At 35.9% G+C, this 12,852-nt stretch overlaps 3 protein-coding genes across 4 annotated transcripts; 1 reads left to right on the forward strand and 2 right to left on the reverse strand.

The window, feature by feature from the left end:
- Positions 1–109: 109 nt before the first annotated feature.
- On the reverse strand, positions 110–3,750 carry lic (dual specificity mitogen-activated protein kinase kinase lic). Of its 2 annotated transcripts, XM_076117112.1 has the most exons (4): positions 3,412–3,750; positions 2,880–3,045; positions 2,388–2,426; positions 110–1,253 (listed from the first exon to the last, which is right to left on the reverse strand). In XM_076117112.1, exons 1-4 carry the CDS (start codon positions 3,468–3,470, stop codon positions 477–479), a joined length of 1,041 nt encoding a protein of 346 aa, XP_075973227.1. In that variant the 5' UTR covers positions 3,471–3,750; the 3' UTR covers positions 110–476. The 2 variants fall into 2 exon arrangements, with proteins under 2 accessions (XP_075973227.1, XP_075973228.1); XM_076117113.1 differs by lacking the exon at positions 2,388–2,426 and having other exon boundaries at positions 3,412–3,748.
- A 206-nt stretch (positions 3,751–3,956) lies between these two features.
- On the reverse strand, positions 3,957–7,054 carry LOC142974658 (DNA excision repair protein ERCC-6-like). Its single transcript, XM_076117111.1, has one exon. The coding sequence runs from the start codon at positions 6,932–6,934 to the stop codon at positions 4,055–4,057; it is 2,880 nt and encodes a 959-aa protein (XP_075973226.1). The 5' UTR covers positions 6,935–7,054; the 3' UTR covers positions 3,957–4,054.
- Positions 7,055–7,318: 264 nt separating this feature from the next.
- peng (Pumilio and CPL domain-containing protein penguin) lies at positions 7,319–12,447 on the forward strand. The gene is made up of 8 exons (XM_076117179.1): positions 7,319–8,013; positions 8,455–8,860; positions 9,127–9,254; positions 9,528–9,693; positions 10,227–10,403; positions 10,720–10,951; positions 11,612–11,814; positions 12,252–12,447. The coding sequence occupies exons 1-8, from the start codon at positions 7,559–7,561 to the stop codon at positions 12,426–12,428; spliced, it is 1,944 nt and encodes a 647-aa protein (XP_075973294.1). The 5' UTR covers positions 7,319–7,558; the 3' UTR covers positions 12,429–12,447.
- The last annotated feature ends 405 nt before the right edge of the window (positions 12,448–12,852 follow it).

Genomic DNA, 12,852 nt, shown 5'->3' on the forward strand with positions numbered 1-12,852 from the left:
TTATTTCTCAGTATTACGGGACTTTTAAAGGCAGCAAAGAGCGAGTAGAATCTGGTCAAGAATGTAATAATAATATTAAACTGGTAGGTATCACAAAATAACTGAACCATTTGAAAACAAATATTTTTATTTAAAACTAAATTATGATAAATTTTGTGATGCTTATTAAATGTTGCCAGTCATTAATTTGTTACACCAATTCCTTTGTTCGCACGGAAGTCAAGTTTACAAGTCTCACTGTTATTCGCCGAGTTCATGTTACATATTGCTACTAAATATACTTATTATCGTGGACGCTCTCTCGCGACCCAACATACCTATCTCTCCTCTGGACGGCGAACCATCGACACTATGAATACATAATTTAATTTTTTTTATGGTTAATAACATTATTTTATATCTTTCTCATTATTACTACATTAAGGTTAGTCGGTAAACGCTTGTACTTAATAGGTACGTAGATAATGTTCCCGTCACTAGGAGTCGTCGGGTAAGTCCAGGATCTCCTGCACGAAGGACGCCACGTCGGTCTCCATGTGGCCGTGCTCCAGACAGAAGGGGTGCGCCAGCAGCGCGTCGTAGTTGGGTCGCTGGCGGTAGTCCTTCTGCAGGCACTGCACGATGAGCTCCTCGAACTGCGGCGAGAAGGCGGCGGGCGGCAGGCGCGGCGGCTCGTCCTGCACCACCTGCTTCAACTGCTCGAAGGGCGTGCCCCACGTGTTGTAGGGGAACTTGCCCGTGGCCAGCTCGATGAGCGAGATGCCCAGCGACCACACGTCGCTGCGGATGTCGTACTGGCCGGGGTTGCCGCTGGGGTCGATGCGCTCCGGTGCCATGTACGGCTTGCAGCCCGCGTCGATGGTCTTGGCGACCGAGTCCACCAGGTACCCGGAGATGCCGAAGTCGCACATTTTCACTTCACCTTTCCTGTTGATCAGTATATTGGAGGGCTTCACGTCTCTGTGGATGACTCTCAGCTTGGAGTACAGGTAGTGGAGAGCGCTGACGACGGAGAAGGCGATCTTGCCGAGGATGTTCTCGGGGATGGTGCGGTTGTTCTTGTACACTTTGGTGTAGAACTTGTCGAGGCTCATGTCCATGACCTCCATGCAGATCCACACGTCGCCCTCGCGGAACATGGCGCCGTAGAAGTGCACCGTGTAGGGGCACGCGCTCGCGCGCATCGACACGTCCAGGTCCATCAGCAACCGCTTCAGTTCCAGCGACTGACTGTTGAATGACGCTGTGATTCTCTGCAAATTATAACAAATTGTTGTCAGTATTATTTCAGAAATCATACACAACATCTAGGTAGATAAATTCCAATTTTGGTAGTATAAATTGCCTTTATAGATGGCTCTTAAATGGATAAAATGATTTAGATCCACCTAGCATGTAAAAGTAATTTGTTTTTGAAATTAGTGTTCATATCATTCAAAAGTTATTTGTACTCTAAAATTCGGTAAAATTTATAAAAAATCAGAGATCTCTAAAAGTAAGGAGATTAAAGTAAGCAAGCAAAAGAGCTGATTGATGTTGAAAAATTGCAATATGGATATGAACAATAATAATGAATATGCTAAGGTAAAACAATATGGTGCTGTGATATGTATGTGCTTCAACAAAGCTATGTGCTGGAAATTCCTATGAAAGGATTTTGACATAAGTGTAACATAGAACAGTGCAAGAAAAAAAATAGCTCAAAATTGCAATGTGTCAAATGAATAACAGTACCTAATTGAAAAGCCAATGAGTAGCCAATGCTGTGAATAAAAAAACGTGAATGAATGCTGCTTTACTAAAACAATTTTAATAGGAACCAAATCAATAAAGTTTTAGGGCAAAATGTTATGGCAACAGCTTTTTATTTAGCACAATGTCATTGCACTCAGCTATTTAGTAGCATTTATATACATGTCAGATTTAGGCATAGGCTTATGAACAAGATGTATGCCTAACTACTTAATACTAAAATGTCTTAGTCTTTATTAAGATTCTGAGAGCTTTAATGAATATATTTATATCCCTCATGGGCCTCATGCCCTTAGTAGTTGTAAGATAGAAGTTATAAGTAAAGTTTTTAATTTTTGATTTTTTAAAAATGTTTTTTCATTTTCATACTCTACAATGAGCCACAAATCTAACTAAAAAAGAGTCTTTAAAAAAGTTTTAAAAAGTGTACCAATGTGACCAGGCTTGTAAATTTTTCTAAATATTAAAATCATAGTTCTAAGCTTGAGCTAACATTTTAGTTTGATATTATAGTTATCATATTGCCATCAAGTTGTGCCAATAAAGAGCCCAGAAAAGAACATAATATGTAATTAAATACATAAACACTAGCCTAATAAGCGCTAGACTTGTATAATATAACAAGTATGTTTTACCCCAGCTCCGTTAGTTCCTGTTGTGCAGCAGCATTGTCTCTTGTGAGTGCAAATAGTAAATGTTTAATTTATTATTGATAATTTTTATTTAAATCATTGAAAAGCAGAACATTGTGCAGGTACCCACACTTGAAATACTAATAATAGTTAGACTTTTAGAATGAAATTGAAACATCTACTACATAATTATGTATTTATCATACATTTGCCAACAATTTCTTTGCAATTAGTAAATGGGTTATTTTTTATATGTGTTTTAATGTATAATTATTTGTTATACATACTGATGTTACTGTTAATTCTCTACACCTTAGGCAAGGAAAAATAAAATTAAGATTTTAGGGATGTTGGTATCATATTATGTATGATGTAAATTTAGAATTTATTATCCTGGTACCTTTTGATGGAAACAGTTTTATTTGAGGTTCATGACCAGCATTTATGATATGATTATTAACATATTATTATGTATAGTTACGGCTGAAATTATACCTTTACAGCCATAGTGGTGTTACTAGGGATGTGTTTCATCTTCTCCACAATGCCATAGGCCCCCCGGCCAAGGTCACAGATCTTCACCAAGTCATCAGCGTGCACCGTAAATGTCTTATCATCAACTGTTATTGTAGTCTGCTTATCTAAGTTTCCTGGAGGTTTCCTGTTAACCAAAATACATTTTAGTATTTAAAGTGTTCAACTACTTTGAAATTTCAATACAATACAGACAGTAGACTTTTATTTATTCAATCTGTGCCTGCAATGCCTCAAACAAGTTTCTAACTGATAATTGCAATGACATTTGCATATAAAGTTTACAGTCTAACCTTTTATATAAGTATACCTACACAAACATGTTTACATATTAAACAATATGAGATTTATGGAATCTTACGCCTTAATCCAAATATAGAACTAGCAATTTGTACATCAGTTTATAGCTAGCAAAGCCTTTATTCTAATCTCACTTGAAATAGTGCGAAATTCGAGACAATAAGTGGAGGAGTCCACAATCATTGATACTTACACGACCTGCTCTTCTGCAGGTTTAAAGCTAAAACCTGGTGGTTTTCTCCGGCCCGACATCTCAAGGACGCCTTCTCACCAAAACAAAATCCAAAAAATACGGATTCTACTACTGTTTTACCGAATTCCCACCACGGTACCCTTCAAAACCAATAGTTCACCAAACAGTCTCAAATTCAAACTTCCTATTCAGATTACAAAAACATGTTTCCCGGAATTATCAGATATATGGATAGCACTTATTTATTAATATTATACAATATTTTTCGATTATTTCCAAAAATGTAACATTGGGGAAGGCAGCTATTTTTGACGTTTCGAAGATAATGTTGCCTACGCTGCACCAGTGAAACCGACTTTATCAAATAAAATAACAAAGTAGACATTCTCGCTTATCTACACTATATTTTTCTAAACAGATGCAATTATTATTGTTATTACTCAAAACGCACAAAAAACTAATATATTGAACTAATTTTCAGGAAGGTATTTGATATCATTAGATGGATACTGTTCACGAAAAGGGTAGAATAAAAACAACTGAAATAGATATAAATAGTGTATATTTCTTAGACATACATGTATAATATTTATCTTATTTATTACGAGATTATAATACGCACTTAAGCAGATAAATAAATAGTTTACTTAGACGAAAACCTAATAGCTCTCACCGCATCTTTTGCCTTTTTCAAAGCTTCTTCCTTCATTCTGTGCCTTTTTTCCTTTTCAGCCAAACCTACAACGACGTCATGTTGCAGAGCATTCTTAACATTAGCTTTTGCAAAAAGTTTACTAAGAACATAATCATCATCATCTTTTCGCTCTTTTTCCTTATCTTTTTTGTGTTTTTTCTTTTTAACTTTCTTTACAGCAACTAGATTTTCGACTTCAGCTTCTGAATCATTGGAATGTTTTCTTTTGCGTGATTTTTTATGTTTTCTGTCATCGTTGTCTTCACAATTATTGTCCTTGTCCCTTTCAGGTTTTATTTGTGTTTCAGATCCATCTTTACTATTATTTTCTTCCGAATCTGAAATTTCTCCATCACTTTTATTATTTTTTTCAGGTTGATCAGTATCGTTTTCAATTTCATTCTCTTCTGTTGTTTCTTGATTTTTCAAAACATTTTTGATTAGGTTTTCCTCGTAATCTTTTTTGGCGTGCATGTTAATAATGTCCAATTCTGATAAAACATTTTCGAATGGAACATTCGTTACTTGATCATCAATTAAATTAATTTCAGGCTTCGGTTCTTCTTTAGGCGGATTTAATAATAATTCTCGTTTCTTCTTATATTCTTCTCGAGGGTCTTTTTCAACTGTTTTAGTATTACTTGCTATCTTTTTGCTTATTTCTCTTGCCCTTCTTTTCATTGCTTCAATTTTCTTCTTTGCAGCAGTTTCACCTTCATTTTCTTCTTTTCTTTTATTATTGTTATTAAAATTTATTTTAGTGTGTTGAAAAAGAGATGCTGTTTCAGTGTCTCCATCACGGTTTGGTTCTTCTAGAGTAAAAAGACCCTGAAGTGTGCTGGTTGTTAAAACATTCTTTTGATTTGGATCTATTAATATTTTATTGCTTAAGAACTGTTTAAAAATTTGCCTTTGATAAATCTTCTCCTCTATAGTGCCTGCTGATAGAAGTCTATAAACTGTAACATTTTTCCTCTGGCCTATCCTCCAAGCTCTCTCCTTTGCCTGGTCATCAGTGGCTGGATTCCAGTCAGGGTCATAAATGATTACTCTGTCAGCTCCTGTCAAATTGACTCCCAAACCACCAACTCTTGTTGTTGCAAGAAATACCAAGTATTGTGGATCATCATTAAATGTTTTGATCATGTTTTGCCTCTGTCCCACACTTACTAATCCATCCATCTTCAGGTATTTATATCCTTGCACTTGTAGATATTGTTCCAATAAGGTCAGCATTACTCTAGACTGAGAGAATATCAGAGCTCTGTGACCTTGCTTCTGCCAAATCTTTAATAAAGAATTTACAACAAGCATTTTGCCAGATCTTTTATAATTGCCAAACGTGTCAACATTTACGTCCTCAGTCTCTTCCTGGGCCTCATACAGGTACATATCAGGGTGATTACAAATCTTACGCAGTGTAGTGAGAGCAACAAGTATTCTTACTCTTAAGGGATCTCCGAGTCTACTTTCTTTGTCCAATATACTCCTTACAGTGCTACTGTGGAGGTATCCCATGTATAAATCTTTTTGTTCTTGTGTGAGAGCACAAAATAACACCTGCTCATTCTTTTCTGGAAGTTTTATGTTGTCCTGAACTTCAGCCTTTGTTCTTCTCAACATGTAAGGAGTAATAATTTTTTTTAATGCTTTAGCTATCTCCAGTGCAGTTGCTTCTTGATACTCAGTAGCATTTGCATATCCTCCCTGAGTAATAGGTGTTGCGAAGTATTCCATAAATGCAGTATATGTACCCAATAGTCCTGGCCTCATGAAGTCAAACAATGACCATAACTCCTGTAAACTGTTTTGCATGGGAGAGCCAGTAATCAGTATTTTATGAGGAGTTTGAAACCTCTTCACAAGTTTACTCACTTGTGTGTCTGGATTCCTTATTTTGTGACCCTCGTCTAGTATAACATAGTGCCATTTATTAGCAATTAACTCCTTATTGTACTTCACAACACCAGCATATGTGATCAGCATGATGCCATGTGCGGAATGTAAGTCCCTTATAAGTTTGTTGTGGTTTCCTGCATGAGAACCAGTGTGGTGGAGGACCGCTACTCTTAACTGTGGGCACCAGTAATGAAAATGAGAGACCCACTGGTAAATGACAGTTGCTGGAGCCACTATAATTGTAGGACCAAGTCCACCCCATGTACCATTCTGGGTTTTAGACAAACTAGCTAAGAATCCAATAATTTGGATAGTTTTTCCCAAACCCATCTCATCACCAAGCAGCCCCCCTGAGTCTACCAGATGTAGCTCCCACAGCCACTTAACACCGATCCTCTGAAACTTGTACAGTTGTCTCCAGATATAATTGGGTACACACAAGCCATTGTTAAGTATATGAAGTTCTTCCGGGTTTGTGTTACCCTCAAGTAGGTAATGAATATCTGCAGTGGTATTTTCTCCAGCATAGGTTCCAGATTTCGCTGCCATTAAATTTTGTTTCCATGTCTCTATTCTTTCATTGTAAGAATTAATATCACCATCATCAATTATTTTCTTTTCAATTTTCTGCTTAGCGCGAGATGTGGAAGGTAGAGAATTTACGATTTCACTTTCAGCCTCGTCTTCTGACGGAATATATGCATCATCATCATCATCTGAATCTTTCTCTGCAGTTAGTGGTTTTTCCTCAGATCGTTCCTTGGAAGACTCTTTAGAAGGACGTTTTGTAAGCTGCTTAGATTGTTTCTTCGCAATAAGGTCGGCGGCTGCTCTGCTTTTCTCGGAAACATTGTCTTTCTTGCTTTTGATTTCGCATCTCTGTTTAGCAAGAGCAAGTTGAGTTTCCAAATATTTGTTGATGTCAACCATTATTAATTAAAAGCTGTCTTACTTTTTACTCATAATATGACATTGTTATCAAATAAATAAAAATATTTGAGTGTTTACAACAAGTTTGTACATGATCGCAAGGCACGGAACGAAATTGTATGGTATGTCAAACCGTTCTGAAATGAAATATTAATTTAAGTAATAGAAACGTTTAAGTAAGTTTCAATTATTACCTTTATTACTTTTTATAATAAACACTTGAAAATGATAATTAGTTTTGTAAACTATTTGTATAAGCATGATGAAACGAAAAGTATTTAAGTGAGTTATTATTTAAATTCATCCAAGATTCGTATTTTTACAATGTTCCTAACGGTACAGAACGCATAATCAACTGTCTTTTACGATTGACATTTGTCAACTTCAACTACGGTTATCGATAATCTGTCAAAATATAACACACGTGTGGTGTGCGATCGCCGAAAACGTCTACATTTATTTAATTTACTTAATAATGTAATTGAGTAGACAGTAATTTGAACCATTTTATTTGTGAAAAATCTATCGACTTACTCAGAGAAGCTGCTTCAGAGAATAGCTTAAGTTTACGGAAAAATATATTGTGTTTTATAACCTTTCTTGTTACTCGTTTGACTCGTAAATATGCAGAAAGTTAAAAGAAAAAGCAATGAAGGGGACGTCAGTCCGCCTAAAAAACAAAAGTTTAATGCAGATAAACCTAACAAGACCGGTGGAAAGCCTGGACAAGATAATGATGGGAAACCAAAAGGCAAAAATGACTTCAAGAAGGGTGGAGCGAAAGGGCCTAATAAGTTTGGAGGTAAGGGGCCGAATAAGTTCGGAGATAAAGGGCCCAATAAGTTCGGAGGTAAGGGCCCCAATAAGTTTGCGTCGAAAGGCCCGAATAAGTTTGGAAAACCTGATGCTAAAGGGAAGGGAAACTTCTCAAAAGATCAGCCACAAGGCGAGAAACCGAAGTGGTCTGAAATGAAGAAAGAGAAGAAGGAACTAAGACTTACGCGACGTAAAGCTAAAGCTACGGCGGAAGTGTTTGAAGTGTCACACAAGGCTAAGTTACTGGCAGCACAGATACAAAGGTAAGTGTTAAAAAATATATTTATAAAATAATTTTATTAGAGATACAGATGACTTAAAGCAATGTGCCTAACTAGATGGTCAAATGACTTTGTTAGATATGGGATGGATGCAACAAGCTCAAGACAATTATAGCTGGCATACTGAGAGGGAGGCCTGTACTCATCAGTGGGTGAAAATAGGTAGAAGAGAATGATGATGAACCTTTAACAGTACCAATTAATTATTAATTCAAAGTGGTCTGTTGTGTAATATAGTGTCTGTTTGTCAAACTAACATAAATTTTAAAAACAAAATTTTAGATTATTTATTGCTTTAAACATGGTCAAAACATCTTAGTTAGAATATCAATTAAGTATATTTGGCCATTACAAGGCATGCAATATTAAATAACATTTATAAACATAACCTGCAATATTGTGCAATAATGATTCATATTTCAGGAAAGTTGTTAAACAAGACTTCAGAATGAACTCTTGCAAGGAGCTGCACTGTTTACTGAAGGGCCACTACAAATCTATCGCTCTCACTCACGATTTAAGTCGTGTTATACAAGTCCTCCTGAAATACGGTCCAGAGGATATTAAAAATGACATAACGGAGGAACTACTAGACCTTATGGTACAAATGGTACAGTCAAAGTATGGACAGCATGCGGTCAAACGTATATTGAAGTATGGAACGGACTTCATAAGACATGAAGTGTTGAAGAAGTTCTATGGACACATAGTGTCACTAGCAACGCACAATATTAGTGCTCCAGTCTTAGATTATGCTTACGGAGAGTTTGCTACTAAGAAAGAGAAGTGTCACATGCAGCAAGAGTTTTATGGTGACATTTATAAAAATGTAAGTAATAAAAAGAATGTCAACATTATTATTGTGAATGAGTTACAATAACATATTTAATAATCTTTAAAGCGTAATTCTGTTTTTTTTGTAACCATTATGTTTTAAAACAGTTCAGATTACCTCTTATACTTGAACTAAACTAATTTCAACATAATTTCAAATAGTTGTCTCTAATATTTGTAGTTATGTGCAGGGTTAATACATAGATATGAACATAGATATGATATATGAATCTTTATAGTTATGCTTTGTTTCTATTTCAGTCTAAGGATGATAAAATAAAGACTCTCAGTGACACCTACAAGGACAGTCCTGAAATGAAGTCGGCCATCTTGCAGTCATGCAAGGCTAATATACAGAAAATATTAGATAAGAATCTACATGATGGAGAGTGAGTATTTTATTTGCTTGATAGTACTCTCATAATATAATATTGGTATGTTGGATAAAAGCCATGGAATTTTCATACATACATAATTTACGCAAGATTTAAATAATGCAACATGCTTGGTTATTTCTTAATTTTTTTCTCAACCGTGGCAAAGAGCACACACAATAAACTACTAGGCTAGACTGCCTTTAAATTTATTTTATCAACACTTTACATGCCATTATAGTATGTAAAATTTCCTTGCACTTTCTTTACTTCTTATACTTCTTGCAGGTTATTCCACTCAATTCTCTATGACTACATCCGTGAGTGCAGTGCGGAGGACCGAGTGGAGCTGATCTCAGCACTCAGTCCTCTCATAGTGCCTCTCAGTAATTCTCTGCCTGGAGTGAATGCTGCCAGCCTCTGTGTCTGGCAAGGCACTAATAAGGATAAGAAGGTAACCAACATATTACTTTAAGACAATTTTATCAGCTTATTGCACAACTGTATGAGAATCATAATAAAATTTCAGGTATGTCATTCTGTCGAAATTAAATAAGTCTTGAAGCTTTTTCAAAATGATTAAGTATGGGTGTAGACACCATCAGATTATGAACTTTTCATAGCTTCATTTTCATACAAACATAAGGCCACGTAGTACCAATGCTTAAGTTGCGGCAACTTAAAACATAGACTAACAACTATACACGTATACGTATGTGTACGCATAATATGCGTGTTCATATCGCAATAATCTTATTAATCGCTGATTTCTCTTACTATACTTAACTGCTGTAATTGAAGGCCCACCATTTGCATCTTAACATACCTGCCACTTTTGTAACAATCGCTTACCCCCGGTTCCTGCGGTACATATAGCAGCAGTTTATCTATTCAATAGCATTTAAATTCATATAAAAAAACGCTATTGAATAAACTACCGCTAAATGTATTCAGAAGCCGGGGTTTAATCATAAATTATTTTTCCAGACTATTCTCAAAGTGGTTAAAGAGCATGCAGTGCCCTTGAGTAAACACAAGACTGGCTACAGACTACTGATCGCGATATTCGACTCGGTAGATGACACTGTTCTGGTGAAGAAAGCTATCGTGTCCACACTCGCCAGTAATTTGAAGGATATTGCCAAAGATCATTGGGGGAATATGGTAAGTCATTTATACAATGTTAAACTTTGACATGTATCAGAAAATATGTCAATGATTTCTATGTTATATTAATAATGTAGTCTAGTTAAATTATTATATGGATCGTTAATCGCCCATAAATCTCGTCTTGAACCTAAAATTTTATTATTATTGTAGTGTCATTTAAGTCACTGTGACTAAAATAATTTTAGCTGTAAAACTGATATTTTTGCATACTTAAGTTTAGCAATAACTATAAGTACCTACTTAAGAAAAATTCAAGATGTACAAAATTCTCGTTAAAAAATATACAATAGTGAGAATTCTTCTTTTACAGACATTACATTGGCTAGTCAAACCAAAAGACTCCGGCGCGTTTCATCCCACGTTCATTAAGTTCTTGGAAGAGGGCGCTAAAAGCGGCACGTCTAAGAAAGACGCGGAACTTCGTGTGACCGAGTTAAGGGAAGCGATACTACCTGGACTGAAGCAAGATATGGAGTCAGATGCTGAGTTCTGGCTCAGTAGCAAGACTAATATGTTGTTGGCAGTCGCTGTCCTGTCAATCGGTAAGTACACTAAATACTAACAGTACGATCGTACTAACGGGTTGCGTGCTTAGCACCAAAAGGCTATCCATTTTTTTTTTACAATAAATGTACTGAAATTTTCGTTATTGGTCTGGTGGTGGTGGTGAACTTGTAAATCACTTTCAATAGGTGCTAGAATCTGCTAGATGACAAAGAAGCCAGCATAAGCATGAATGAGTAGCCTAACAATCTATACTTAATATTATAAAGCTGAAGAGTTTGTTTGTTTGTTTGTTTGAACGCGCTAATCTCGGGAACTACCGGTCCGATTTGAAAAATTATTTCAGTGTTAGATAGCCCATTTATGGAGGAAGGCTAAAGGCTATATATCATCACGCTACGACCAATAGGAGCAGAGTACCAGTGAAAAATGTTACAAAAACGGGGAAAATTATGATTTTCTTATGTGACGCAAACGAAGTTGCGCGGGTCAGCTAGTATTCAATATAGCCAATCTATCTATGTTTACTTAAACGATTTTGAGGAACTGATATAAATATTGTTTCTGTTTCTGAACATCTTGATCAGAAAATAACAAGAATAGAAATAAAACGCATTTTTCACGGCAAAAGAATATAGTAGGTAGACAGCAATTTGATTGTACAAAAAAATATTCATTTAACTATTTTTTTTTAACAGAATCAACAAAAGAAATCCTAGAAGCTTTCGCCAAGGTGATCTGCCAGCCAACATGGAAGGTCACGTCGGCCGATGGCAAGGAGTCGTTAGCGGTAGAAGACGCGGGGATACACATGTGTCTTAAGAAACTCGCTGCACTGGACAAGGATAACGAGGGCGCTACACTAGGCGAAAGTGTTGCTGAACATTTAGATGTTGAGACTGTAAGTTGTTTCTGAAAACCTTTTGTATTCTCTTCCATCACTACTGTATGAGTAGTGATGGGAGAAAACACAAAGTTAACATTCTAGTATTCAAGATTTAAGCATACACTACGTTCAACAGAATATGCTTATCTCTGAAAAGTATAGTTTGATTTGTTTGCATGATGCAATCATTTTAGCAAGTTAATAAAATTATTAGTACACAGTTGCACATGTCAGGCCATAGACGTATAAAGAGATTGACAGCATAATAATATAATGGTAACTTTTGCAGAAAAGCTCCTTTACAATTTGGTTGTCAATATCAAATTAAAAGAAATTTATGGAAGCCCTGAATGCTATAAACTACTTTTTATCCACTTATATTTTCGTCAAGCACACAGGCTTTATATTCTTCTTGAAAATTCGTTTTTAATAAACTTAATGAATGCTTTCAGATCAAAACATGGGTGCCAACGAACAGAGGGTGTTTCTTCCTATTAAAATTAATAGAAAGCAATAGTAATAATGTTGCCAGTGTATTAAAAAAGAAGATTAAACCACATGCCAACATCTTGAAACAACAGACGTCGGAAGGCGCCAAACTATTGTTACAGAATGTTCAGAAAAAATAAAAATATTAATCGCTTAAAATATGTTTTAATTTCCACCTTTGAGTACCCTTCCACATTAAGCATGTTTTAAGCTTTCTTCCTGCTGCGCTTAATGGGTCTTGTATATTGACCGCGCGAACTATCACTTGCGTTTTATTTAGGAAAATGTGGGGCACGTTAGCTTTCCTGTGCGAGGCTTGCCTTGCCACGTACAATGTACATATTTATTCGATTCGGCATTATTTATCGAACAACACAGCCGACTTGCTTGTGCCGATCATTTACACATATAATATGGTTTGCCGAATTAATGTCGAACCGAATAGGTGAGTGAACTCACATATATTAGCGTTCATATACTTACGTTCGACCGACGTCAGTAGTGGAAGAAGTATTAGTACTAGCATTTACTTATGACCTATGAAGTCAAAGAAAAAAGGAAAAA

The sequence above is a fragment of the Anticarsia gemmatalis genome, chromosome 8, assembly GCF_050436995.1.
Source record: "Anticarsia gemmatalis isolate Benzon Research Colony breed Stoneville strain chromosome 8, ilAntGemm2 primary, whole genome shotgun sequence".
Lineage (NCBI taxonomy): Eukaryota > Metazoa > Arthropoda > Insecta > Lepidoptera > Erebidae > Anticarsia > Anticarsia gemmatalis.